At 47.3% G+C, this 25,904-nt stretch overlaps 1 protein-coding gene and 1 non-coding gene across 2 annotated transcripts in view; both read left to right on the top strand.

Annotated features, from left to right (window-relative positions):
* Window positions 1–25,904, top strand: part of LOC135385627 (uncharacterized) — a 236,316-nt gene that overhangs the window by 115,016 nt on the left and 95,396 nt on the right. Inside the window, exon 2 of the mRNA XM_064615073.1 lies at window positions 17,313–17,471. Within this exon, the coding sequence (XP_064471143.1) occupies window positions 17,313–17,471 (159 nt within the window). The remainder of the gene's footprint in view (window positions 1–17,312; window positions 17,472–25,904) is intronic.
* Trnaa-ggc (transfer RNA alanine (anticodon GGC)) lies at window positions 19,476–19,548 on the top strand. The gene has a single exon. It is a non-coding gene; the product is annotated as a tRNA-Ala (tRNA).

Genomic DNA, 25,904 nt, shown 5'->3' with positions numbered 1-25,904 from the left:
TTATTAACGCTAATTAATTAACAAGGGGCGATGAAAAAATATTTTTGGATAGACCACGCAACTGCGAAACACGTACAGTTGGATTCTCTGGATCTTCCACAGACGTCATGCCGCACACCATGGTCTACACAAGGGAGACAGTGTATTGTTGAAGAGGACAGCACCCTTATCCCATGAGACACCATACGAGCCTCAGCCATACAAGGTCATCCGAATTCAAGGGACCGCAGTTACGGCTGTACGAGACCACCGAAAGATAGTCAGGAATGCATCTTTCTTCAAGCGCATTCCCTGTAGGGACCAGAACGCTGCAGATGACTGGGATAGTACTATGATCGAAGATACTTCAAAGGATCAAACACTGGAATCATCTCAATCCGGAGCTATGACTGGAAACCTCGAATCAGCATCAACTGGACAATGTTCCAAGGACCCAACCGCCGTTGAGGCCAGGGCACCGCTGGAAGAACCAAGGCGCTATCCAATACGCTTTAACCGAGGGCAGCCTCCACAGAAGTTTGGAGACACCGTACTCTACTGAATGAGGGACGCTGCCTAATGAACTAGGGGAGGGGTGTAGTGTTGTTTATTTTATATATTCGGAAAAGAGGATGATGTGTTTGGGGTTTGGGAAGACGACGACGTCGGGGACGGCGCGTGAAAGGGAACATTTTGGTTTTCTGGAATAAACGGCATGGAGCAAGGCGATCTTGGGGCCCTTGTTTGGTCGTACCTTTGACACAACCGGGACGAAGACACTACAGTATCGACGATACAGTACCGAGTATCTGTATCGAAAATCAATTTCGGTTCTGTATCTTGTATCGGTATCGGAAATACAATTTTTGAGGGTATCGAGTATCTGCATCGAAGATACTGTTTCCAGAAAATCAGTCATGAGAAAGATGTGGGACCGTTTCCCGTTTAGACCCGGGGACGTCCCATCACTGCTCGCAGACGACGGGTGCTCGTCTCCATGGCTACGACCGCTGAAAGCTCGTTCGTGATTGGCCGCCGCCGTTGGAAACACGATCCTGATTGGCTGACTATTAATTGTTACGTCACATCGACAAGTAAACAGGCTTTCTCTATCTAGGTGGTGTTGGTAAAAGCATCCTCTCGTCGGCGGTATATCCAAGGTCTGAGGCGATGGGTCCGAATCCTACCACGGTCTCAGATTTCCCTGGGCTTTCCGGCAGACTTTCGAGGCAGATGTCGGCACAGTTCCCTTTGAAGTCGGCACAAGGACGCACACTAACCCCCTTGTCTCCCACTTCTTCCTGCTGCCCTCTCGTAACCTCCACATATGTACGTCGCTCGTAGCCACAGTGGATTCGCGGCGCTAACAGGAATCAAGGACAACGAAAGTTGTTGTCGTAAAATCTAGTTTGAAAAACGTTTTCTTTACTGTCGATTTTTCCTTGCATCTCTCGGATACAAATAAGTTTTTATTAACATCATTATTGCAGGCTGCCATTCAATTGTACGCATGTACATTGTTTCTGTCTTTTGCACATACAAATATATCTGATTCGTTCTTACAAGCATATGCAATTAAGCGAATGTATCCTTCGTTTTCTGGTGATTTATTTGTGAACAGGGTGACCGCGCTCGCTACGGACAGAATACTCTAAAATAGGGGAATGGCAATAAATGGCGATGTATTCTAGATCAAGCGAGACATCTGCTGGCCACCCTTGCAACCTCCTGGGTGGTGTTGCCTTCATGCATTTTTAAAATATAAATAAAATTACAGGACGGTTACGACTCGTCTAACTCGAAATTCAGCGGCAGCTGTGGGTGTGGTGAAATGAAACCGGATGAAAGTGTGTAGACAAATTTATTTAAGAGTGATGACTATTGATTTGTGGTCGCTGAAATGGTTGGTGAGGTGAGTGGTGTCCTGAACGAGGGGGCTGTTCTGGAACACCAAGTCTATGCATGAGCCATGTCTAGTTGTGGGTTGATGGATGTCGGTGCACAGCGTAAGGTCCATCAGTCTTTCTTTTTCTTTCTTCTTTTTTTTTTTTTTGCTATAGTCGTGACGGCGCCCACTTCTGTGTGTCTAACAACGGTGAGCCATTACAACCCCCCCCCCCCCCACACACACACAGTTGTTCGGACATATCACTTAGGAAAGTGGTGTTCTTGGCCAGAGAAACGTCCACGTTGAAGTCTCCGACGACGAGCAGCTTGTGCGTGCGGTAAGGCGGGAGTACATGCACGGTAAAGCGTCCCAACATTTCCCACACTATCGACAAACTTTGCTGACGTACTGCGGTTTTTCTTTCACTTTCCATCGATAGCGGTTGTAAACTCACGGGATTCTCCTCCTTACTCCCAGCGCTGAGCGCACATACTATAATTGAGTCTTATGCGAACATGCGAATGCCGACGACGCGGACGCAACAATAGCGTCAGTTCCTTTTGGCACGCTGACGCCGTTGCGGTTTCCAGAAAAGGATCGAGTCAATATAGCGCGAGGAGATGGTCTTCGAAAACACGGCAGATTTGGAGGTCCTCTTTGTCACTCCGTCAACAAGGCGCTTTCTTCCTTGACCTTAAATGCACCAGAGAAAAAGTTGCAGCTTTTGTCATCCCTCGAATTTATGGAAAGGGGCAAATCCGAGAGTTAGCATACTCGTACACACTTGATCTCCTGCTTTCATGATGATTTTTGCCGTGCGTGTGTATTGTGAGCAAAATACTTATCATCTCAAATAAGAACAACAGAGACCCTAACATGGTTGAATTTTGTTACATCTGTTGACGAGCAACTGCGGTTACTCAATTTGTCGTGTTTGGAATGGAAGAAGAAATTTCGGTTGCTTCAACAGCGGTGTAATTGGTCAAGGTGCTATGAACAGATAATATGGCATAAATACCGGCAAGCTGGTGGATAAACTCCACAGTAGGCAAGCCTGAGCATGGACGAACACGAAGAAGTAGTGGTGTGTTATTTCGTCGTGTTTGCCCATGTTCAGGGGGGGGGGGGGATATGTTTATTAAAGAAAAGAAACGGGGAAAGGTCAGACAGGCCAAGGCCGACTTGCTATTCCCAAAAGAGAAAAAAGAAGCAAAAAAGGAAAAGAAAAAGTGGCAGGGGACGATGGGGTGGCTCAAAGGCTGCTGAGCAGCCCAGTGCCCTTCAGGAAACGCAGGAGGGCTCGGGTGACTGCCCACTGTCTGGAGTGCCGGACAGGTACGAGCAGCGTCGCCAGGGAAAGTTCCCTGTGGCCTAGGGAAGTGGGATTTGTGGCGAGGACGGCTCGGGGGCCGGCGTACCGCTTGCAGTGCAACAAAAGATGGCGTATGTCCGTGACTGCAGCACAGCAGGGACACATCGCGGACGTTTGTCTATCCGTCTTAGAGAGGAGCAGCGGGGTCAGGGCAAAATCGACGCGTAGGCGATGGAGGGTCGACTCCTCTTGTCGCGACAGCCGCTGGGAGAGGGTGAGTTCCATCCTCGGGTCGATGGAGTGTAGGAACGTGTTTGGCGCTACGGCGTTTGAGCCAGGCTTGTGCGTAACGCGTTACTAGTAATTGCGTTACTTGTAATCAATTACTTTTTTTGTAATTTTTCGAGTAATCAGTTACTTTACTGTGAAAGTAATTTTTCGAGTAATCAATTACGTTTCGGAGTAATCGATTACTCAGTAATTGATTACTTTTCCCGTAGAGATTAACTTATTTTTCAGATGTTCTGCCTTAAGTCAAGCCCCTCGTGCCGTCAGCCTTTGTCGGGTCGTTCTACTATAGGAAGTACAGGTCATTGTACTAACGTTCTGGAATTTCAGGGTCTCTCTCCCTAATCTCTTTCTACACCAGTATGGTGGTACCTGAAGGTTTAGAGGTTTAGTGAGTGATGGGGAGGTTCCAGGCAATGTTCTTCCACAATCGGGTCAACGTCTTCCCGGGCGATAAATACAGCAGACGTACAGATCTACCTGTCCTAAGCGTTTTTGTTTTTCGTATTATTTCAGCTGTTCCGCTATTGAACCTTTCTTTCTTTCCTTTCTTTTTTTTTTCTTGGGCACACAAAGACAGGTATAATTTGTGTGAATGCAGAGTAACGACCGGAGTAACGCGTTACTTTTTTACTCGTTACTCAATTACATTTGGAGTCGAGTAATTGGTAACGGTAATCAATTACTTTTTGCGTGGAAGTAACGGTAACTATAATCAATTACTTTTTTCGAGTAACGGGCACAAGTCTGGTGAGCTAAACGCGAGGGTGCTGCGAGACGTCTGGCGGTGGATCTGTATAAGGCAGGCCGATGGAGTGAGAGGAATGGTGGTGGTCATGTTCAGGCTTGTCTACTCTGGCACTATGAACATGACGTTGCTGGTGGGGTTGTAGTTCTGAAAGTTGCTCATCACCGCATGACTAGACAGATTATGCACTGTCGCACGTGGCAATATTCGAAGCCAACCCTAAAGTCGGACGTTCGTACGCTATTCGTCTCCTCTTGTTAACTGCTGGTTAGAAACCACAGACAACCGACTTCCTCCTGTGCAGCGACAGAACTACAGCTTCTGATTGTGTTTAAAGCTTGCTGCAATGAAACTCCCTTACGCAGAATTTCCTCGCCTATGTGATTCTGGCTACAGTAATTACGAGAGGCGAACCCAGGCATAAATAATCTCTTTTGGGATCCTCCAACAGCATTACGTGTGCACCGCCATGGGATTGCAACAGCGGCATGAACCGCGTAGACAGGAGAATACTTCCAGATGCCGTTCTGTATTGACTCATCATTATAAACGGTAGAGCGGCACTGAAGAACGCGAGCAAACTACGCCATATCAGGCTGCACATATGCTATGCTGCACATACTGAATATAGATGATGCACATAGGCATAGCTCCACATAGATGAGTACTGCAGTTTGAGTTGTTTTAGTCAGTCCGATCATTATCAAGCGGTATTATCGATATCATCAAGCCGTCGCCGTCGAATAAGTTGGTCGATGAAATATTCTCGCAATTAAGGCTCCAGGTCGCCGTTATGCCACGAACAAGTGCACCGCTGCTCTACTCGTATATCACCATTTCTTATTAGGAGGACGCTAGAGAAAAGCACCACAGCTCCACAGATACCATCCAATACCACGTTTGTACCACGAGCGCCGTATCATACGTCACAGCACCATAAAGTACAACGGCGTTCCGCAGGAGTGACGCGCTAAAAGGGTTGTATTACCTTAGACAACATTTTGCTAGAAATCCAGTGATGTAGCTAGTGCATTTCTGACAGCTTTGCAATACTGTACTTTATGATGTCATATTATGAGGCCTTCAAGAAGACAACGTAACCATCAAAGCCCCAAATTTTGTAAGAGATAGACATTCACAATTTTTATTTGATGTCCCTCCCACTTTCGGGAATATAAATGAGAGAGAGAGAGAGCGAAAATACGTGTTTATTTACAAACATTGGAGCTGAGTGACGCCCATCATAGGTCTGCTGCTCCATTTCTTGAAAGCGTTTCAATTACGCATGAATAAAATATAATAGACATACAGAACAAAAGACACATGCGACAACCCACACAAACACACAAAATACATATGTACATGACTTGGGATGTGAGGTACATCCCGGTGCTGCTGTGATTTAATTTACATACGTGCAGAGTTGTACGTAACGCGTTACTAGTAATTGCGTTACTAGTTATCAATTACTTTTTTCAGTAAATTTTAACGTAATCAATTAATTTTGTGAGCAAGTAATTTTCCAAGTAGTCTGATTACAATTTTCGGTAATCAATTACTGAGTAATCGATTACTTTTTTAACCTTCTGTCAACAATGGCAACACTTTTCAGCAAGCCCGATCTTCGACTGAAGCAATGACGCAGAGGTCACTGTGACGGCAGTCTCTTGTCCTCACGTGTTCCATGCAGACCACAGTAATACGATAATTCCTTACAACCGCGACCTACTCGAGCAACAGTAACAATAGTAACAAAACGAAGCGGATGTTTCAACACCTATACGGTCGTCCTCATCTGGGACAGGAGGCGAGGCAATTTAAAAGTAACGGGAAAAGTAACGCGTTACATTTCTAATCGGTAACGTATTACATTTTTGATGAAGTAATTTGTAACGGTAAAGAATTACTTTTCGCGCAGTAGTAAGAGTAATTGTGATCAATTACTTTTTTCGAGTAACGTGTACAACTCTGCGATACGTGTTAGTAACGGGTGATAATACGGGAGTCTTTTAAATAGTTGCACATTGCTGTTAATGCGGCCGTTTGATGCGTTTGATTTTTGCAGGATCCCATTATCTTCACGAAAGAGAGAGGTCGATCGTCCAGCTTAGCGAGGGTGCTCTCAAGCCTTGATCGTTCCGTAGAGTACTTTGGGCACTGCATTATTATGTGTAGTGTGTCTTCGGTGGTGCCACACGTGGGACAGTCTGTGGAGGCCGATGGTCTGTAGCGATTCACAACACTTTTGGTTAGTAGCACACCCAGGCGAGTTCGGTGGAGGGCTGCCTGTAAGCTTCGTGGTACCTTCCGTGGGGGTGTAAAAGCTAGGTCTGGGTCTATGCAGGTTTAAGTAGTCTGATGGACGAAGATAGGATTTCCACAGTTTGACGGATTTTTCCTTAGCAGTTTGAGTGAGGAGACATCATCTGGTGTGAACGGTACGGACGACACAGTTGCTTCGCTGTGAGCCATCCTTGCTGTGGTGTCTGCAGTTTCGTTTCCTAGTATGCCACAATGGGAGGGAACCCACTGGAGCGTAACCGTTTTTCCACTATGAACTATTTCTTGATGTGCAACGTAAATTTTGTAGACTAGGGAGTTGTTCACGTCCGGGAATTGTAGCGATTGGATGGCAGGTTTGGAGTCTGTGCAGTGTGTGCTATCTCAACTAAATCTTCCGGACAATCTAATGCAGTGGTTGTCAAATTATCTCCTCCCACGTATGCAATATACACATGTTAACAATTATTCTTCCCCTTTATCTCCTGATAAATCAGGCGTTCCGCAAGGCTCTGTCCTGGGCCTTTATTATTTCTCATATACATTAATGATATTTCACATAGCCTGTAATCAAAATCCCCTCACCATCTAGCATAGAGGCGGATTGATTGCAATTTGCGCCGGGTTAGATCACGTTATGTTAAGGTTAGGTTAGTTTGGTTTCGGTTAGTTTGGTATAGTTTAGGCTAGTTTGGTCCTGTGAGGTTAGTTTAAGCCCCCCGCTTTGCAGTTCACGTTCATTTGGGCCATACCACATGACTCTAGCAACTGTAGGGTGGATTTGGGGGGATTCTGAAACGAGTTATTTTTAACGATATATTCTTAACCGTGGATTCCTTAGCGTTTTTATTTAAACGGGGATATTTCGGCGATTATTTTTGTGCGTTGATTTTTAAGCGTATAATCTGGGAGATATATTTTTAACAGTGGATACTTACGCGTTTATTTTTGAAAGATTATTTTTAATGGTTTCAAACCCCCACCAACGAGCGGACGGTTTTATATATTCGTCCATGCCACTGATCGCTCAGGGTAGCTGCACAGCTTGTCTCACGTGACGTCGCCCACGTCCTCTGGACGGGGCCCATGCCGACATATGGTCGTGTTTACGGTCGCGCCGCACGCAAATCATGTACGGTCACAGATCAGGGACCGCGCTTCGACTGCTGCAACGGTATCGCATTTCGTACGCGTTTGACGGTGCACCAAAGAGTACAGTTATTATTTTTTTATTAATTACTGGAAGGGAGCTCCTAAGCAAGGAAGAGACGTACATAGCTAGGACAACAACGTCTCTTCGTACTTCTTCTCTCGGGGTTCCCTTCCATCATGTACAACTATAGCTAGCCCACACATCTCATCTTTCCTTCGAGGTTATTAAAGACATGATCCCTAAATGCAGTATTGGCAACAGTGGAGTGCGGCCGTAGCTTCCACAGTTTCGCAAAGAAAACCACCGCCCCCCCCCCCATGGCCACGTGATCATCCGTAGCGAATCGCGAAGCACTAGCGGGAAAACGGCACCAAAGAGTGCGCGCTGACTTGATCGAACGGCGCATGTGCGCTGCCTGCCCTCTCCTATACACTCTCGATTGGATTCTCCCTCCCCCCTCTGTTCCTGGCGCTTCGCCAGGCCATCTGCTAATATTATCGGGAAGCCGAAAATGAAAATCCAGACGATGAAGGAATGCACATGTACAAATTTATTGATACAGTAAACATAAAAACAAGAAGCAACATTTGAAGTAAATCTACACGATTATTACAGAATACTGCAGAATAAATAAAGAGACAATAAATACTGCAGAACAGAAAGCGTGACTATCATATTATACAATCTTTAGGGGAACCTATTCGGTTTGGAGAATGTAGATATTATTATACACATACGTAGCACGTAATGAGGCGCAGGAGTCATTCGCTTCATCCTAGCACAATTAGGATTTTCATGTGACAGGGGCTACATGCTTGGGGATCGCAGTGCCACGAACAGCTGTGGATTTCTGAATGAAAAAAAAAAAAAACTGTTAACGATATGGTAAAGGAGAGCATAAGCAACGTTAATTGGCTGAATACGCTATGTAAGACATGCTATCGCTACACACCGACGTGTCGACTAATGACAAAATTCGGGGAGCAAGGCGTATGCGATACATGTTGTTTTCCTTTTTATGCACACCAGTGTATTACACATCGGACACATTCAAATAGCAGAACAAAACGCAACTAATAACGCGTTACAGAATTGCACGTCAACCAGGTCATGGCTGATGACCGGAAGGAGGTGATGTGATACGGGACAAGGCGTACCTCAGTAATGCACACTGTTAATCAGCAGTATTAAACGTCAGATCATTGACATGCATCATGTACGTTTGTCTGCTTACCTTTCATTCTTGCGTTCGTCTATGGCACGAGCATCTTCGAAATCCACAAAACGAAATCACCGTCTGCCCACACGGACGCTAGCTGCACAACGGTCAGACGGGTGGGCGCCGCGGAGGAAACGAACGCGAGCGAATTCAGCAGTTAAATAAGCCTCAGCCAATCGTAATCGAGAAAGGTCACGTGGGAGACCGGAGCCAATGAGAAGCAAGTAGTGGGAATCTGGCAGGAAATGCCAGCGGCGACACTATTTTCGCGGCGGCGAAACCCGCTGACTGTGCCTCCTCTGTTGGCAACACCTCCTAGATAGCATCAGGCCTGCGCCCCACGTGACACAGCGTCACACACGAAGGCCTGCTGTGGATGCTGCTATGACGTCAATGAAATAACGCACAAGAGAAAAGCTCGAAGCAGCTCGTAAAGCTCACGCAGGCCTCCGTGAGTTGGGCAGTGCGCAGGCCTTCTACTATCTAGGAGGTGTTTGTATTGGCCTCCACACCTAGAATCAACCCCTGACATGGCGTCACGCTGCATACTGTCGTTTTTGTTTAATTATCGGGGCACCTGTTCAGTAGGGAGGTTCAGAAGGATTGGAAGAGATTTGGCAGATAGGAACATCTTTACGATAAGAGTTCCGTAAACAGGATACACCAAGCACCTGAGTCCTTTGCAGTGGCTGACATCAAGTTGCTGGTTTTGAATTTGAAAGCTTTTGTTTTGTTTCCGTGAAGCGTTTGTGCTTCCTGTTGATGTCCCCGACTCGCAAGCAGATACAGCTCTCTTGGGTTGCTCGTCCTTTCCACACCTGCGCGGCGCGCTCACCTGTCACTCTTTTTTCCTCCTCTCTGGAGCGGAGGGGCGATGAGGATTTTAGCACATGGACACGGCGATCTCCTGAAACCTTCACGTTAACATCTGCCGCTGTACAATATGCTATGAAATTACGGAAGTCGGGAACGCCAAAGCAACACAGCGACGATAAAATGCGTCGTGAACCACGTCTCAAACGCGCTCCAACCCCGGGTCCTCACAACAATAGACCCCATGTCACTTCGATGTTTCACGGGCGCCATCACTCAAATTGCTGTAGTATTTAAGAAGAGTTTCTCCTTTTTTCTTGAGGGCCGCCGAACTACACTCGTGAGGAATATCCTATCACGACGTATTATTTGTACACCTCCTCCAGAAGCCCTCACTAACAGAAATGAGGTTACTTTACAAGCCACACTATTTCTTTAAAGTGAGACACTTCCACTGCGGCGGCATTGTTGTGCCAGTGGCACTACATTACCGAGCGATCCTTGACAACACGAGGAAGATCTTGTGGGTGTTTGGGATTGCCGGAAGTCGCAAAACGTCGTTCGGGGCAGAGATGGGAAACGCAGTGTTCTAATACGTCGGCCCCATTTGACGTAGCTCATAGCGAATTCAGCTGGTCGTTGTAGTGAAGAAAAAGTTGCACTGCTTCGAGTGTGTACGTCACACGGCCAGTTCAATCCAAGGTGCGTTGGGTTTCATTGGTCCTTCTGTTCGCACTTCTTTCGTTTCTAGGCTGAACCCACACTAGTACACTACACTGCCGCCGAGACTAGGAGGTGACACGGGTTCGAATCCGGTCGCCGCCTGTGCGGTCTCGGTGTTTTCCCTGGGTTTTACTCAGACGCTTAAAGACAAATGTCGGCACAGTTCCCTGTGAAGTCGGCCCAGGACGCCCCCCCACTGCGATAGTCGTTGCCCACCTAAGCGTGACCGACTATGGCAAGCAGTTCCATCAACATCACCACCAGCACCACAACAATGCACTGCGCTGCACGAAAACGACCAGCTGAATTCGCTGTCAGTAACTCTTGGTCATACATTAGAGGAAGCAGAGAGGTGTGCTAATTTCACTCCTCAGTCTGAAGTCTTGCGCATATTTAGGCACGAAGAAACCTCTGCTTTCACTCTGTGCAGCATTTAGAGAAAGCCTGGTCAACAATAGTGTCCTTTTACAGCGATAGCTCTATAAGGAAGAGGGAAATAAGCCGGTGGCTATGTGCTTGTCGCCATTGTACCAGACTCTTCACAATGGGACGGCCACACAAAGTGTGCACAGCATCTGAAGAGCGAGAGTGAGCGTCGTCGTACATAAAGCGAAGCACAACCAGACGCCGCACGTGGCGCGAATAGGAGAAGAGGAGAACATTATTCCCACGGAGTTGCAATGCCTCGCCTTGCCGGTATAAAGCAAACTTACTTTACTTACCATAAAGGTCTGTTGTCGCTCTTTGAATAAAACAAGCGTGAAAACCGTTATCAATGCGTGTTAGGTGAACACCACTTTTTTTTTAAATTTCGTGTCAGCACGGCAAAGCAACTGTGGCTATGAGCGGCGTAGTGATGTAGACAGATGGAGAGAGGACAGCAGGAAGGAGTGGGGGACAGGGAGGGGTGAACACAACTGTGAGTCCCATTGCGCCCCATTGCGCGAAGATGATAGCACCATCGCTGTCACTTCTCCGCACATTGGGGCGAAGAGGCATGTTTTTCGGTCCGCCATCCTACTACCATCTCATCTCATTTTCCAGATACAGTCGTCACGCCGCTCACAATTGTGAAGCCAGCAACTACAAGCTGTGGGAACTATCACCACGCATGAAAGAAATAAAATGGCTACTATAAGAAATGCCGACTGAGCGTGATATGAACAGTTTTCCGCACGGAGCACTTTCAACGACTTATTTCGCTTACTCTATAAATCTATGAGGAGGCTACCTCACGATACTCCTGGAAGCTACTAGGCTCCCCTTCATCAGTGTAAAAGGGGAACCCAAAGGGTAATATGAAGTAATCGCGCAAGACGGCTTCTCGGCTGTGCGGCGAAAACTGAAGTCATGATGCGTACATCAACAGGATGGCAGAAAACCATTCAGTATACCAACTAACCTTCCGGAAAGGAGCTGGTTTACAACAGACTCGCCCTGGAAGTTAGAGGCGAGTTATGGCGAGTTAGAGGCGATCGATTTACCAGTTGAAGTCCCTGGGCCATTAGGAGAGATTAGAGTGGGCTTTCAAGGCAACCCGCTCGATTTGAAGCTGAGGGAGTCGTGGACCTTATTTAATAGGCTGGCCTATTGTAAGCCTGACTGGGAATCAGCCCTAACATGAGAACGCTACAGGATTAGTGAAACAGGAGTGCTCGTCCACTGTACCCTAAATCCACGTCGCCCACGTGTTGCAAGATTGAAGAACCGTCTGCTATGGACAGCGTAAAATGGACGACTACTTTGCTCCGGTATTCTTTCGGCCAGTCGGGGCGACACAGAGAACGTTATTGTTCAAGCACCTATAAATTTGAATTGAATTATTCAACGAGTATAACATATTTTGTCGAAATTATTAGCCCTTGTGCATCGTTACAAACGAAGAACCCAGTGGAAAGCGTTCTATATAGATCATCCTGTACCATGTACTAAAATACATACAATACGCGATGAATTTTTTAAAAAATAAGCACAGATGTAAAATTACGCAAACACGCGAGCGATGGCTCACAGAGCGTGCGTTCAAACATAAATTGTGGAGGTCGAACGAAAAACTAAGACACACACACACGCACACGCACACGCACACGCACACACACACACACACACACACATACATACATACATACATACATACATACATACATACATACATACATACATACATACATACATACATACATACATACATACATACATACATACATACATAAATGGGATGATGATGTGGTGGGTCATTCTCCGCCGTTTGGCGGTACACTGCCCCATTGCGCTGGTGGAAGGGATGAGAAAGCGATGATGATGGAAAGGTGTCCTATAAGAGTTCGTCCATTAGTCCAGTGCTGGAGAGAAACTCAGCAACAGCTCGTAGGCCTTGCAGCAGATGTGAGGGGTCCGACCATGGCCCGAGAATTTTGTCTAAGTCGAGCTTGCGTTGATCGACACGTTGGAGAGCAGTTTCCATGAAGGCGCGCTCACGATCGTACTGTCCGCAGACCAGGAGGACGTGATGGAGGTCACCGCGCACACCACACGTGGAACAGAGGCTGGACGCGGCGACACCGACGAGGTGTTTGAAAGCCGGTGTAAAAGCCACATTAAGTGTCATGCAACCACCAACCAACCACCAACAACAACTGCAAATACTCGTACTATCAAAGATGCTGTTCGCCTGTGAATGTGAGCGTGCATGGAAGAAAATGTAAAGGAAGAAAATAAATGAGAGAATGGGCCAAAGCGAATGTTCGTCACTGTCTTCATGAACGAGGTCATATTTGACGAAAGCGCGATGTCGACGTAGGGTAATTTAACACACCTGACCGGTAGACAGATCGAGAGGCGTGGGTTTGAGTCCCGTCACCGGCATCCGATTACTTTTCGTCAACTGCCGTCCTTGAACCTCCGTATTTGTGTGTATTCGTCATACTATAAGTCTATCACCGTCTCCTATGTCACGGTTTCCCCGTTAACCCTAACATCGTATCAAGTTTTAATCATGATACGAATAAAGAAGTACAGAAATAGAGCATCTGTGTTTGCCCTTTTACACTTCCGAGCGCCACCGCGGTGAAACACCCCATCTCATCGTTATCATTTATTGTTGTTGTTGTTGTTGCTCAAGCGTGAACAAGCAAGGAGGTCACGAGTGCTGTTAGTTCCAATGCGGTTCAGATGGTTGGTTAGTTGACGCACAAAAGAAAATATGGAGATATTGGCCCAACTCTACATTGGGCTGGCTACTCCAGCACGCTTAGGGTGGTGAGGGCTCGCTACCAAAGATCCTAAAACGAAGGTTGTTCTATTTAAGTCCTAAGGAAGGAGATTATAGAGTGGAACACATGTCGATATGTTCTGATGGTCTCTGAGGAATAAAGAAGCTACCCAACAGAAGAGCTGTCTCTTTTCAAAATGTCTGCTAGTGGCCTAAGGCCGTATCGATACTGCAGTATCCACTATGTTGGTATCATGCTTTATACTTGACGATGAATAGTCGGGTTACAAATGTCACAGTTGAATGAGTAACAAAACTCGGTGAACAGTTGCAAACATATGTTTTGCCGACTCAGCTTCATAGCATTAGATCGGTATCGCTGCTTGAATTGTTCGACTTGTATACACGCCGTCGTCTTGCGGAGCTCACTTGGAAATTACCCAGACAGGAGATATTTGGTGGGCATTATCGAAAGTTCTCGCGTCCGTGTTTAGATAGTTCACGAAATATCCTGCATCTTCAGTCCGTTTTGTGATAGTCACGAAGTTTTTGAAGGCACGATGCGTGACAATATTAATTCCATAACTCTGTTGAAATCGATACAGCAAACATAGAGCACACAAACAATGTCAGCAGAAGCCTTGCTTCGAATGTCAAAGTAGTTATATGCAGGGCGACAGGAGCAACTGAACGAATTTGCATGCGAGACAAGCACTTATTGATTTCAGTTTGTGACAAAATGTAAGCCCTCTTTAGCGTCTCAGAGGCAGCCTTTGCAAATCGCGAGATTACATTTCCGTTGCATTTGCTGGCAGCCTAGCTTCATTTCCGGAGAATGTCACGAACATATTTGTCCCTGTTCCAATTGCACGCACGGGGCCTTAGGAAGTCGGCGATGACAGTAAGCGGCAGAGAGGTGCTCGGTTCACACACGTTATATCCCGTGGCGTCACTAGGGGGGGTGCGGTCCGCACCGGGTGAAGCGACGGAAGAGGTGACGCGTCGCACCAATACTGCCGCTTCATCTCGTTCTCTGTGGCACGATGACGTCAAAAACGTCAGGAGCCTTCTCCGAAGCACTTTTTTTTTTCTGAGTGGGGTGTAATATGTTTATTTATCGTGAATCGCCTGGTACGGAAATCCTGGTATCCGTTAATGGGGGTGTGGCGGCCCGGTGACGACGATGACGACGTGCCTCTGCAGCCACGCGCTACGGCGCTGGCACAGCAGTTCTACCGGCACCGTCCTAGCGTGAGGCCACGTCCATCTGCCCGCTGGGACATTCCATCATCGCCGGTCAGGTCTCATGTAGAGGGACACTACCTCCTCTACATTTGGTGACCCGGACGTGAACATCACGTCCGGAGCAATTCGGCCCTTCACCATCCCAAATTTCTGACCACGCCATCGAGCAGCACTACCTCCGGCACACACGGCCCACCTTCACTCCTACCGCACTCTTCGCTCTCTCTCACCTACGCTTCTCTCTTCGCTCAAGTCTTCTCACGCTTCTCACTGCCGGCCGCGACACTCGAGCCTTCCGCTCACCTGCCGGTTGCGGCAGTCGCGGCAGCCGACGCCTCGGCACGCTTAAGCCCGTCTCGGCACCTCACTCACTCCACCTGGGACTATCGAGCTTCGGCTCCCGTGCCGGTCGCGGCACCCCAGGACCACGACACCGAGCGCCTCACTCTCTCTGCGACGGATCGCTGTTCCCGTCCACACCTACCACAAGGATGACCTACGGGTAGCGGACGACGACAACGACGACAACGATGGCCACGCGCGTGGAGCACCGGCTTCAGTTCCACCGGCGCGGCCATGGAGATAGGCCACCGTCATCGCCTCTCCGTGGCATACCATCATCGCCGGCCGGGACTCATGTGGAGGAAGACTATCGTCCTCTACAGGGGCATGCGGTGTGGTGGTGGTGACGCAAAGAGCTCCCGCACCGGGTGACGCGTACCCTAGCGGCGCCACTCGTTATATCTGTTATATCTTTTGCATTGAGTGCTCTTCTGCCGGTACATCGCGCACTGTTACATTAATGTGCATAACTATTCCCTTCGTGTCTTCCGTATATAATATTAAACGAGTGGCTATGTACGTCGCTACGTCGCTACAAGGAAGTCGCACGCGTGTAGATCACGTTGTCCCGTTGACGTCGTGATGGAGAGGACTGTAATTGTACATATATATGTACTTCTTGGTAACTTATGCCCACGTCAGACGGTAGCCGTTCAGGCCTTAAAAGAAAAGGACTTCAAAGAGTGTCGTGAAGGCGTGAAGGCCTTCCTGCATGCAGCGTTGCCAGACGGCAGCCCTAGCTGCCTCTTCAGCGTACACTGTTACAACAGAACTCCACCCCATAGCACACCGAAGGGCAACCATTGCACAGAATGATAGCGTTGTGAAGTTGACGATGCTCCTGATTTGTGGAAGGCGCGGGGAGTACGCCTTTCTGTGTCAATTAACGTAACTGTATATGTGTCACAAAAAGACGACCGCCTCCTGTTTCCAACAAATCAGGGGTGAGAACGATGCCATTCGGGATAATGTTCGGCTATGAGTGCGGAGAAGTTCGGTCTTAAGAGTGTAAGCGAAGACACGGAAGGAAATATGGACGCGTAAAGTCCGGTGGGAAACGTTAGCACATAAAAATGTGCAAACAAAATAAACTTGTAGTAAGAACATCTTCTCAGTTCTCGAAAATATCAATACAGAACTTCTTTTCTGCGTGCGACCTGCTTTCGAGAGTTGCCAGTTTTGCCCCAAATACAGTAAATGGGTTTCAGAAATTCCGTTTCTTTTCTACTTCCGTTTCCCCCTCGAAGGGCTCATCGCTGGCATCTGGCACGCTTCGATCTCCGTTTTCGTTTACGGCCTTCAGCATTTATTGCCTTAAATATTAAAGGCCTTAAATTCATTTCTACACGTTAATGTGGTTCGGGACCGGCTTTGTATGACTTTAGTACATCTTAGTTTCAGTGGGACGCAGAATTAGATACGAGTAGAGCATGAATAGGAATTATGAGCGCATAAGGAAATGTACAGTGCTGGACAAAATTTTACGCAACACGCTCCGGCGCATTCCTTCCTCAGAGTGACACCATTCGCTGATGGCGTGTCACTCTGAGGAAGGAATACGCCGGAGCGTGTTCCGTATAAACTTTTGTCCAGCACTGTACCAGCTGAGCGGCTTTGTCTAGGATCTACATGTGACAGTTTACAGGAGCCAGTCTACGTGAGCGGATGCTTGAACTGGCAAATGGTATTTCACCATTGATTTCGACTTCATCGTTGCTTCTTGTATAATCTCATCTCATCCTGGCTACTGTCCTGACGCTGCCCACTTGAGGTAGTCCTTAACGCCAAGATTGGTTTCACCACCACCCCGATTTGGTTTCAGTACGCATTCAAGCGGAAACTGGCGATATCAGATTATATCTACTGATCGTCCTTTTATAGAAATATAGCGATTCTAGTTGCTGATTTACGTTCCAACCGATATAACGTTCATCCGTTGCTCAAAGTTGCAATATGGAAGATACGAGGGTCACGCGTGCTGTTTAACAGAATAATATGTGAAGGAGCGTTCAAATCTAGTCGCAACCTAGTTCAGTGAAGAGTGTATTGTTGGAGTGCAAAGAATTCAAACCAATACCACATTAATTCAACCTTCTTCTGGTTTGTTGCAGCACCATCTCCTACACCAGCGCCATGTATCACCAACGCAGACTGTCAGAGGAGGAAGAACACGGAACCGGGTTCCTTGGTCATCTGCAACACAAGGACGCAAAAGTGCGTCTGTCACAACAGGACTCTCGTTCTGACTCAGACATGGCGGTGCCTACCTAGTAAGTAAATTCTGTATGCTCCTGCTCTGTGCATCACCACAAAAATGTCTTAACAGAGAACTTACGATGGACGAACACGGATATATTTACTTGTGCATTGAGAACTCGATTGAGGTCCGCCTCTCGAGTGTTTGCAAGTTCCTCGCCTTCAGTACTGCAATGTAGAATCAATGTACAGTAGACCCTATATTTGTGTCAGTCGCCCTACGTGCAGCAGTTATAGTTGCGTGAGGTGCCATCCGTAGTCTCAGCAAACGAAGGACAACGGATGGAAGAGTCCCGAGTGTCCTTACCTCCAGTTATTCCATATAATATTCCATATAACGCGGTAATTCTGTCCCTACCCTGGGATTTTCAGAGAGCTTCCGAGAGGCAGCCAATGGCAGCGTTTGTCGGCAATCGCTGTTTGCAAAGCCACAGCCTGCATGCTACCGTCTTAGCAAGGTCCCGCTTTGCGGCAGGAACCAATGTCCGAGAAACAGGGTGGAAACTCCTCAGGACCCCTACTCGTGATGTTGTGGAATTATTGTTGTGTCACGTAGGAAGAGCCAAACTGATATGTATGCACGTTGGTCATGCTGTAGGTATCTTGCCGTTGTTGGCCTCACAGCTAGATTTCTAAAAGTAGCTTCACGTATGCTTCTGTGTTTGCCAGAGGCCACGACGTAGATGAGTTCACGTGTCGCACTAGGTTCCATGCTTTTCGAGCGTGCCACGAGTCCATAAAAGCGGCCTTTCCCTATGGCCATACTTTCCCTAATCGCAGTTATAGCGATGGCACAATAGCTCTACGGCACGTGCCACTTCCACACTATACGACATGTTCAGGATGCACGCCACCGAAGTATCTTCGTAGTACAGGGATCAAGTTTCACTTTGCTCGTGATCTTGAAATACGTCTGTATGCAGAGGATCCCATGATCACCCGAACATCTTGCAAAAATCAAATGCATCAACTACACGAACAACAACAGCTACATGCATGACGATGGGATTAGGTGTTTCACCGCAGCAATTGCAGTACCCTACCTCAGTTCGTGTGGGTTAATATGTTAGTGGAATGGCGATGAGGGGGATGAGACATACACACACGCACGTACACATGACGAAGAACATAGCAAGTGATGTACTGCACGCGTGCAGACATGCCGTACCTGCATGCCGGCGTTAGCAGCCCATCCAGTCGACCACACGTGTTGTAGTACGATGAAGTCTAATAGATCACATTTCCGCACTCGTGCAGACGTCACTGATGGTAAAGGGAACTCACGCAGACCAGTAGACGTCAAGAACTGGTGCAATGAGTGTAGACATTGACGGTAGGCATTATGGGCATAGGGCTTTTGAAAGGGACCATGAAGGGATACTCAAAAACTCTGTAAGCATCGCAAATGTGTTACTGGGCGCTAATACACATAACATGCGGAGTATGAACCAAGAATTGGTGTGAACAACGAAGGTGTTAGTTAAAAACAAGGAGAGGAAAGGCGACCCGAACGCTGCCGGCGCGAAGAAAGATGAGACGTCAGAGTACCTTCCCCACTGACGGACTGCAGTCAATTGAGCAAATGATGCAACTGACGTTTGGCTGCTTGCAGGCGGTCGCCCACTTGCCGCTTTTTTGTGCGTAAACTGCGTCCGCGTGGAATGCAATATGGTACAAGTCGCATACGTTTAAGATAAAAATCATATTGGGAACTACCTTCCACCGGGAATCTCTTCCTGTTGAACAAGAGATAAACTGGTGTTCTGAGGCTGGAACAACATAGAAGGGACAGATACAAACAAAGCCAGGCTTTGTTTGTATCTGTCCCTTCTATGTTGTTCCAGCCTCAGAACACCAGTTTATCTCTTGTTCAACAGGTGCCGCTTGCGTCGATTTCCGTCGTATGAATGTGTGTATGAGTGAGCAAAAATGTAAGAGTGCAAGGAGGGTGAGTGAGAGTGAGTGGCTGGTTTGTCGTCCCTTCAGATGACGCACCCAGAAAGTCGCTGGAGAGGCGTGTTAGCTTAGCTCAATTGGTAGAGCCCTGGACCGGCAATCCAGAAGATGTGGGTTCGATCCCTACAGCTGACTAACCTTTCCAGTGACTTTCATCTTTAATCTCTTCCTGGTTCATCTGAGACGTTGCTGTCAGCAGCTTCCGACTATTGCCCTGTCAATACCAAAACAGCCCTCGGTTCCCCAGAGCCATGTATTAAAAGAGAGTCTGGTCATTGACAAGGCCATAAAAAAAGACCAGACCTGTTAATCACGTTTGGACGTTTTTCATTGGTTGCTGTTTTCTACGGGGGACGTCATAACGTCCGCTCGCCATTCTCGCGGTTTGGGTGCAGACATCTTCTCACACTTAAGCTCCTCGTGGACGACGTATATTAGGCTGAGTCTACGCTCATGTGAAGCATGTCGGCCATTTCAGCCATGGTATTGCGCCGGTTCGACTGAATAAGCTCCTCAGCAGCCGCAATTTCCGCAGGGGAGTCGGTGCGCTTGGTCTAGACGGGAAACCTACTACTCACGCTATCGTTGGAATTGTTGGCCCACTCGTACACTTGTCTCTGAGACATCCATGAAGGGTCATAGTGTCTTGCGGTCGCACTGTAAATTTCCAGCGGTTTCAGAACTTCCGCAGTGAGAAATCTCACACCACAACAGTCGCAGATGGCAGGGGCGTCGCAACATCCCGAATTCAGGATGACTCCAGATCCCAACCGGCGCCCCCTTCCATCCCCCACCTCCACCACCAATTCATGCCCGGGTCCCAAAAATTCGAGGCAGTCTGAATGACAAAAAGTGGCAAATACAGCTCATGGCACAAATGAGACAGAGTTGTGTAAAACATCCTGGAACCCGTGAACACTTTTAGGTCATGTCGTCGTGAGTTCTACCGTATCCATCGACGAAGCCTTGACTATGCAGGCAATTTGTTCGATTCAGGAATTGCCCGTCTAACTCCCGCCATGGCTCAACTTCGGCGCCATAGCGGGAGTTTGTACCTGCTACAGCGCTCTGCATTCCAGGCGTTCGTGAAGGGAGAGAGTGTAGCACCCTGGACGGGCCAGAGTGGCGGCTGAAAATCTGGTATGTGTCTAACACTCGCATACTAGTATTCACAGATGGCTCCATGGACGACCGCACCAGAAGTGATACTTACGCGTTTTACATTCCATCGGTGAACGTGGCCTGGCAAGGGAGAACATCGCGTTACCCGATATCCTGTACAACTGCTGAACTCATGTCTCTTCTATACATGCGGCTCCTGCGGTCCAGGTACGAGGGGGGGGGGGGGGGGTTATGTTTATTGAAAAAAAGGGGGAAAGGTTAGTCAGGCGTAGGCCGACTTGCTATTCCTTCAAGAAAAAAGACAAGAAAGGAAGAAAAGAAATTACACACCAAAGGCACAAAAGGTACGAGGGTTCGCGACTCGAGATGCGCCCTATGGAACGTGATGAATCCTATGTGTGACAACATCTTTGCGCGAAACATAAAAAGATCGTGCGCTCAGCATAAACTAACCGGTGGAGGTTCGCCTTCCAATGGATTCCGTCCCACGTCGGTATCGGCAGCATCTAAAAGGCGGATCAGCTGGCGTCCTCAGCACACCTGAGCTGCAGCCATTGTTTACCAACTCCGGACGACACCGACATGCAAATGGCCGTCATGCTGCTTGCTGAACTGCTCCACCCTAGGATACGGGACATCATCATCGCCCCTTCTTCCCATGAAAGGCCTCCCTCGATGCATACAGACCATGCGCCATAGGCTAAGCACTCGATGTGCGTTCACCAACTGTCCCACCAACTGGTCAAGATCGGCTCTATAGGGGTGACGCCGGCTGCGGCCAATGTTAACAACCTGAACAACAACAACAACAACAAATAAGTAATGATGATGTAGTAGGATGTTTCGCCGCTGAGGCAGCACCCTATCCCATTGTTTGAGGGGGAGAAGATGGTGAATAATGGTGAATGTTCAGAGTTCACGCAGGAGCCCTGTTGCTGCTAAGAAGGTGATGAGGGCTTGAAGAGCTCGTAGCTGATGCGCAGGATTGACCGAAGGCCCAAGCAGTTGAGGAAGGGCAAGTGAGGGTGACCGAGTGGCTTCAAGTTGGCGCTGGAGGACGCGTCGCTCAGCGAAATACTCCTGACAGTCGATGAGAATGTACTTGGAGTATTACAGCAAGGGCATAGCATTGTGTTACTATATAACCCAGCTTGCGGCGAAAATATGGGGTGAATGCGACGTTCAAACGAAGTCGACGGACGATAGACGTAATTGTCCGACGGACCTGAAAAATAGAGCACATATCAGTTTGAGGCCCCCAGCTTACACGTTCACTTACGTCATTGAATTCCCCATGCCATTTCCGTGTAATATTTTGTCTCTGCGTGAGTAGTATAATAATGGCAAAGCTCTTCTATATTCCTTCCGATTCTCACGAACGTTAGAATGGTATGTCAGCTGCACGTAACAACAGCTGCCACGGGCGGCACTGGCTCGTAAATGACATTAGTTCGTGTTGAACCACCCTGTATTTTCGATCAGGGGATGAAGCCTCAACTGTGCGCGCTCTTCGATGCGTCTAATGAAAGAAAACAACAACTCGAATGTGTGTACTTGGCTGTGCTCGTGATTATATCCGCACTACCAGCAACGTGTCTAATGGGTGATATGGCTCTGAAATGGATAGCTAAGAGTACGTAGTTACGTTTATGGCGGAATGATTTGTGCTGTGCGAGTACGCGTATCATTCAATTGTTTCGTTTATGATCCTTCTCTTTAGCGTTCCATCTTCATGGTGGGGGTGGGGGGATATGTTTATTGAAAAAAAAAAAAAAGCGGGGAAAGGTTAGTCAGGCATAGGCCCACTTGCTATTCCATCCATCTTCATGGGATATCTAAGCACTTTCTGCTTACTAGTTGCTTGCCATTCGGCTGCTTGGAGGGACTACTTAAGCACTTAGAGGCATCTGTATTGTCGCTGCCAGTATCAATTTCTATTACGCCCTCCCACGAGTAAGTGCTCGTAGGTGTTTCGCGCAGACGAAGGTTCACTATTGCAAACACTGTACCGTTAATGCTGTGACGCATTGATTCTCGGGTACTGTAACGCACAATATTGACATTTCGGTGCATCACTTGAAGGCTATACTTGCAACGCGTTCAGTTTGGTTCCGAAAACAGGAGCACAAGGTTAGCGTAATGCTTTATAAATATGCGGAATACACTCTGTAAATAGGGAGCAAAGTTAGAGAAAGCCCATTCGTAGTGTCTCCTGTAAAGTGTGCTCTCAATACACTGCAATACAATACACAGGAGAAGCTCTTGTGGACTGCGATGTGATATGAAGTGGGCCCTTCGGGTTTCCTTGGATGCACGCCTTGCGAAGACGGTAATTGTAACCTGGCTATATTGCAAACACACCAAATTGCATTACCCCAGAAAAGGACTCAAATACGCTTCGTACTGAACCTCGAAACCTCATTTCAATGGCTCGCAATGGCTGGGTAAACGTTGGCGCCATATTGATTCACCCTCGAACAGAAACGCACTGCTCAGCCAAAGCACTAGCAATAATTCTGGGCAGCAACTATCCACAATATTTTCGTGGTGCTCGAAACGCTTGGACCAAGTGCTCAAGGGGGCCACCCATGATTAAAAGCTAGCTTGTATTGTACGTCGTACTCTATATTCATTCAACTAACTTCGTTATCTGGAAGCTGGATACATTGGTAGTCAATTATGGACATAACGTCCCTGAACCCGTACGACAAACAGTGTCGCATCTTAGCATATTCCCACTTCGCCTTTTCTCTTTCCTTTTCTTTTTCGTTTCTCCCCTTTTTTCGGAATAGCAAGCCTGCTCTTTGTCTTGCTAACCTTTCCTTTCTTTTTTTTTTCTTAATCAACCTACCCCCCCCCTCGGATTATCGGATTAAAGAGGCAGGAGGGGTGACATGCGTTAGGCGAAATGGGACTGCCGTGCAATCTCATTAGGCGAAACGGGACTGTCCGAGAGTGGGCGTTACTTACATGCCCCGCCCCGATGCTGACGCCTGCAAGAAATGTATGCGCTCTTCCGACAACAACCTTACGTCGTGCGAAACAAGGACCCTTACATTTGCAAATAAAGGTGTGTGCGATGGGGAGCGGATAATTGGTCACCGGACATTTGCTCACCATTCAAGAGCTGCGGCCGCACATTTGCTCACCCCGCTCTATTTTACCACAAGCCCACCTTGAGAGTTTCATAATTTATCTTCATCTTTTCCACAGTGTGAAACAGTGAATTATAATAAGATATTTTTTGTATTGCGTTCTATAAGCGTTGCATTTTTCAGATCAATTTTATGTCTAGTACCTTTTAGAAACGAATGCATCGTCCGATAGCCTAAAAAAAACAGTTTCGGTCTTCCCTTGGTGGAGGTAACGACTTCCATAACGTAAAATATGGCAATCTCATGATCCGTCAGTCGTTTTGGCAACAAAGAAAAGCAAGCTGTGGCCATAGCTCGCTTTTCTTTGTTGTTTGGAGGTACTGAACACAACATCTTAGTCGGCATTTGTTTGGTACTCATTTTCAAGAAAAATGGAAATAAGGGGTGGGGGGAAAACCTTCCAGTGCTCGTTATCTGTACAGGGAATAACACCACCTCACATACACAAAGCGAGACCGCTCAATGAGATATGAAGTGTAAAAAGACCATTCCGACGTTTACTTACCCATTTCCATTCTTTGCAGTAGCTGTTGAAGTACACCATTAAAAATATTTCTAGGCTCCAATAATTTTGGCTCCAAATTTTTACGGCACGACCATGGGGGATTATTTGCGCGCCCAGTGCATTCGCGAAGTCAGGGTTGAAGTCTGTTGCTGGACTACTTACTTAGCGCTGAGCCCGATATTACTCTCACAGCGTTTCGTAAAAGCAACACTGATACACATTATTTGTATTTACTTTTGCACTTGTCATGCACACGAAATTTTCACTACTTAAATCAGTCTGCTTCGCAACTATTAGATATTTTTGGAAGTAAATGAACGACCAATAAATGCCTTCGATAAACGAACTTTCATCCTGCCTCCAGCCTCTCGACCAGTATCTAAGGTCCTCCTTGTATCTGTGGGTTTTTGTTTTTCTTTCTTTCTTTTTGAATAGGAAGTCGGCCTACGCCTGACTAACCTTTCCGCCTTTTCTCTTTTCAATAAGCATCCCCCCCCCCCCCCCGCCGATCAACACTCATGCTCCACCTTTGCCGATGTAGCGCACTACCACTTGAGTCCTACATTGCACCCAACATTACGCAGAAATTTAATGTTTCCCGGGTCCACCTCCCACCACCAGTCACCCCCCATGCCACAGCAAGGTATGTTCTCCTGTGACAAACAGTTTTCTATTATACTGTGCCACCACCACCAACAACAACATAGATGAATGATGATGCTGATGTGGGATGTTTCCCTGCGTTGAGTGCAGGACCCTACCCCATTCCAAAAATGTTCGCATGAAAGGATGACGAGGGAAGGAAATCCCTACAGCTCGTGAAGGAGGCCGGTGGCCCTCAGAAAAGAAAGAAAAGCGCGAAGTGCCACCAAACACGACATCTAACTTACGAAAAACAACAGGCACATATAAAACTTGGTGAGCATTTGTCCGCCTCGAGCGTATACGGGCAGTGAGCAAATGTCCTGGATCCGTGTGCGATACCACCAATAATAAAATGAATAGATTACTACCGAGTAAAAATGTTTTCGTTGATTTATGAGTGGATGGATGGATGGATGGATGAATGAATGTTTAACGTAAAAAAGGGATAGGTTCGCCTGCAGATTGGGCACGGCAATGGATCAGCTACTACTATGCAAAATCACTAGCGCGGATACAGGTCTTTCGTGCGGCTCAGGGAATTGGACTTTGAATGAAGAAAGAAAAAGGAAGAAAAAGAATGAAAAAAAAAGGGGCAGATTTTTGCTCAGTTGAAAGAAAAGAAGAGTACGCCGCAGTGTTGTACCTACACTCTAAAAAATGAACTTCACCGCATAGCATACTCCTAGCCAACTATCATCTCGAATGATATCGTTATCTGCTCTGATTTGTTGAAAACGGGAGGCGTACGTAATTTTTGTGACACTTATGCTGTTCATAATTGTCACAAAAAAGGCGTACGCCTCCCGTTTTCAACAAATCAGAGCAGATAACGATATCATTCGAGATGATAGTTGGCTAGGAGCATGCTATGCGGTGAAGTTCATTTCTAAGAGTGTAACGCCGTTACAGTAGTCGATACTCTATTTCGGTACCGGAGTGCAGATCGCGATATTTTGCTTGATAAAAATATGCTTGAATAAGACCAATAAAGTTGTAAAGTTTTGTGAAGATACGAAAGTGACATTTGGCGGCACACGCCGGGCGAGCGCCTTCTTTCCTCACGT

Source organism: Ornithodoros turicata, chromosome 2, assembly GCF_037126465.1.
Source record: "Ornithodoros turicata isolate Travis chromosome 2, ASM3712646v1, whole genome shotgun sequence".
NCBI classification, from domain to species: Eukaryota; Metazoa; Arthropoda; class Arachnida; order Ixodida; family Argasidae; genus Ornithodoros; species Ornithodoros turicata.
Note: the sequence above shows the minus strand (reverse complement) of the source record. Positions and strands in the feature narration are given on the sequence as shown.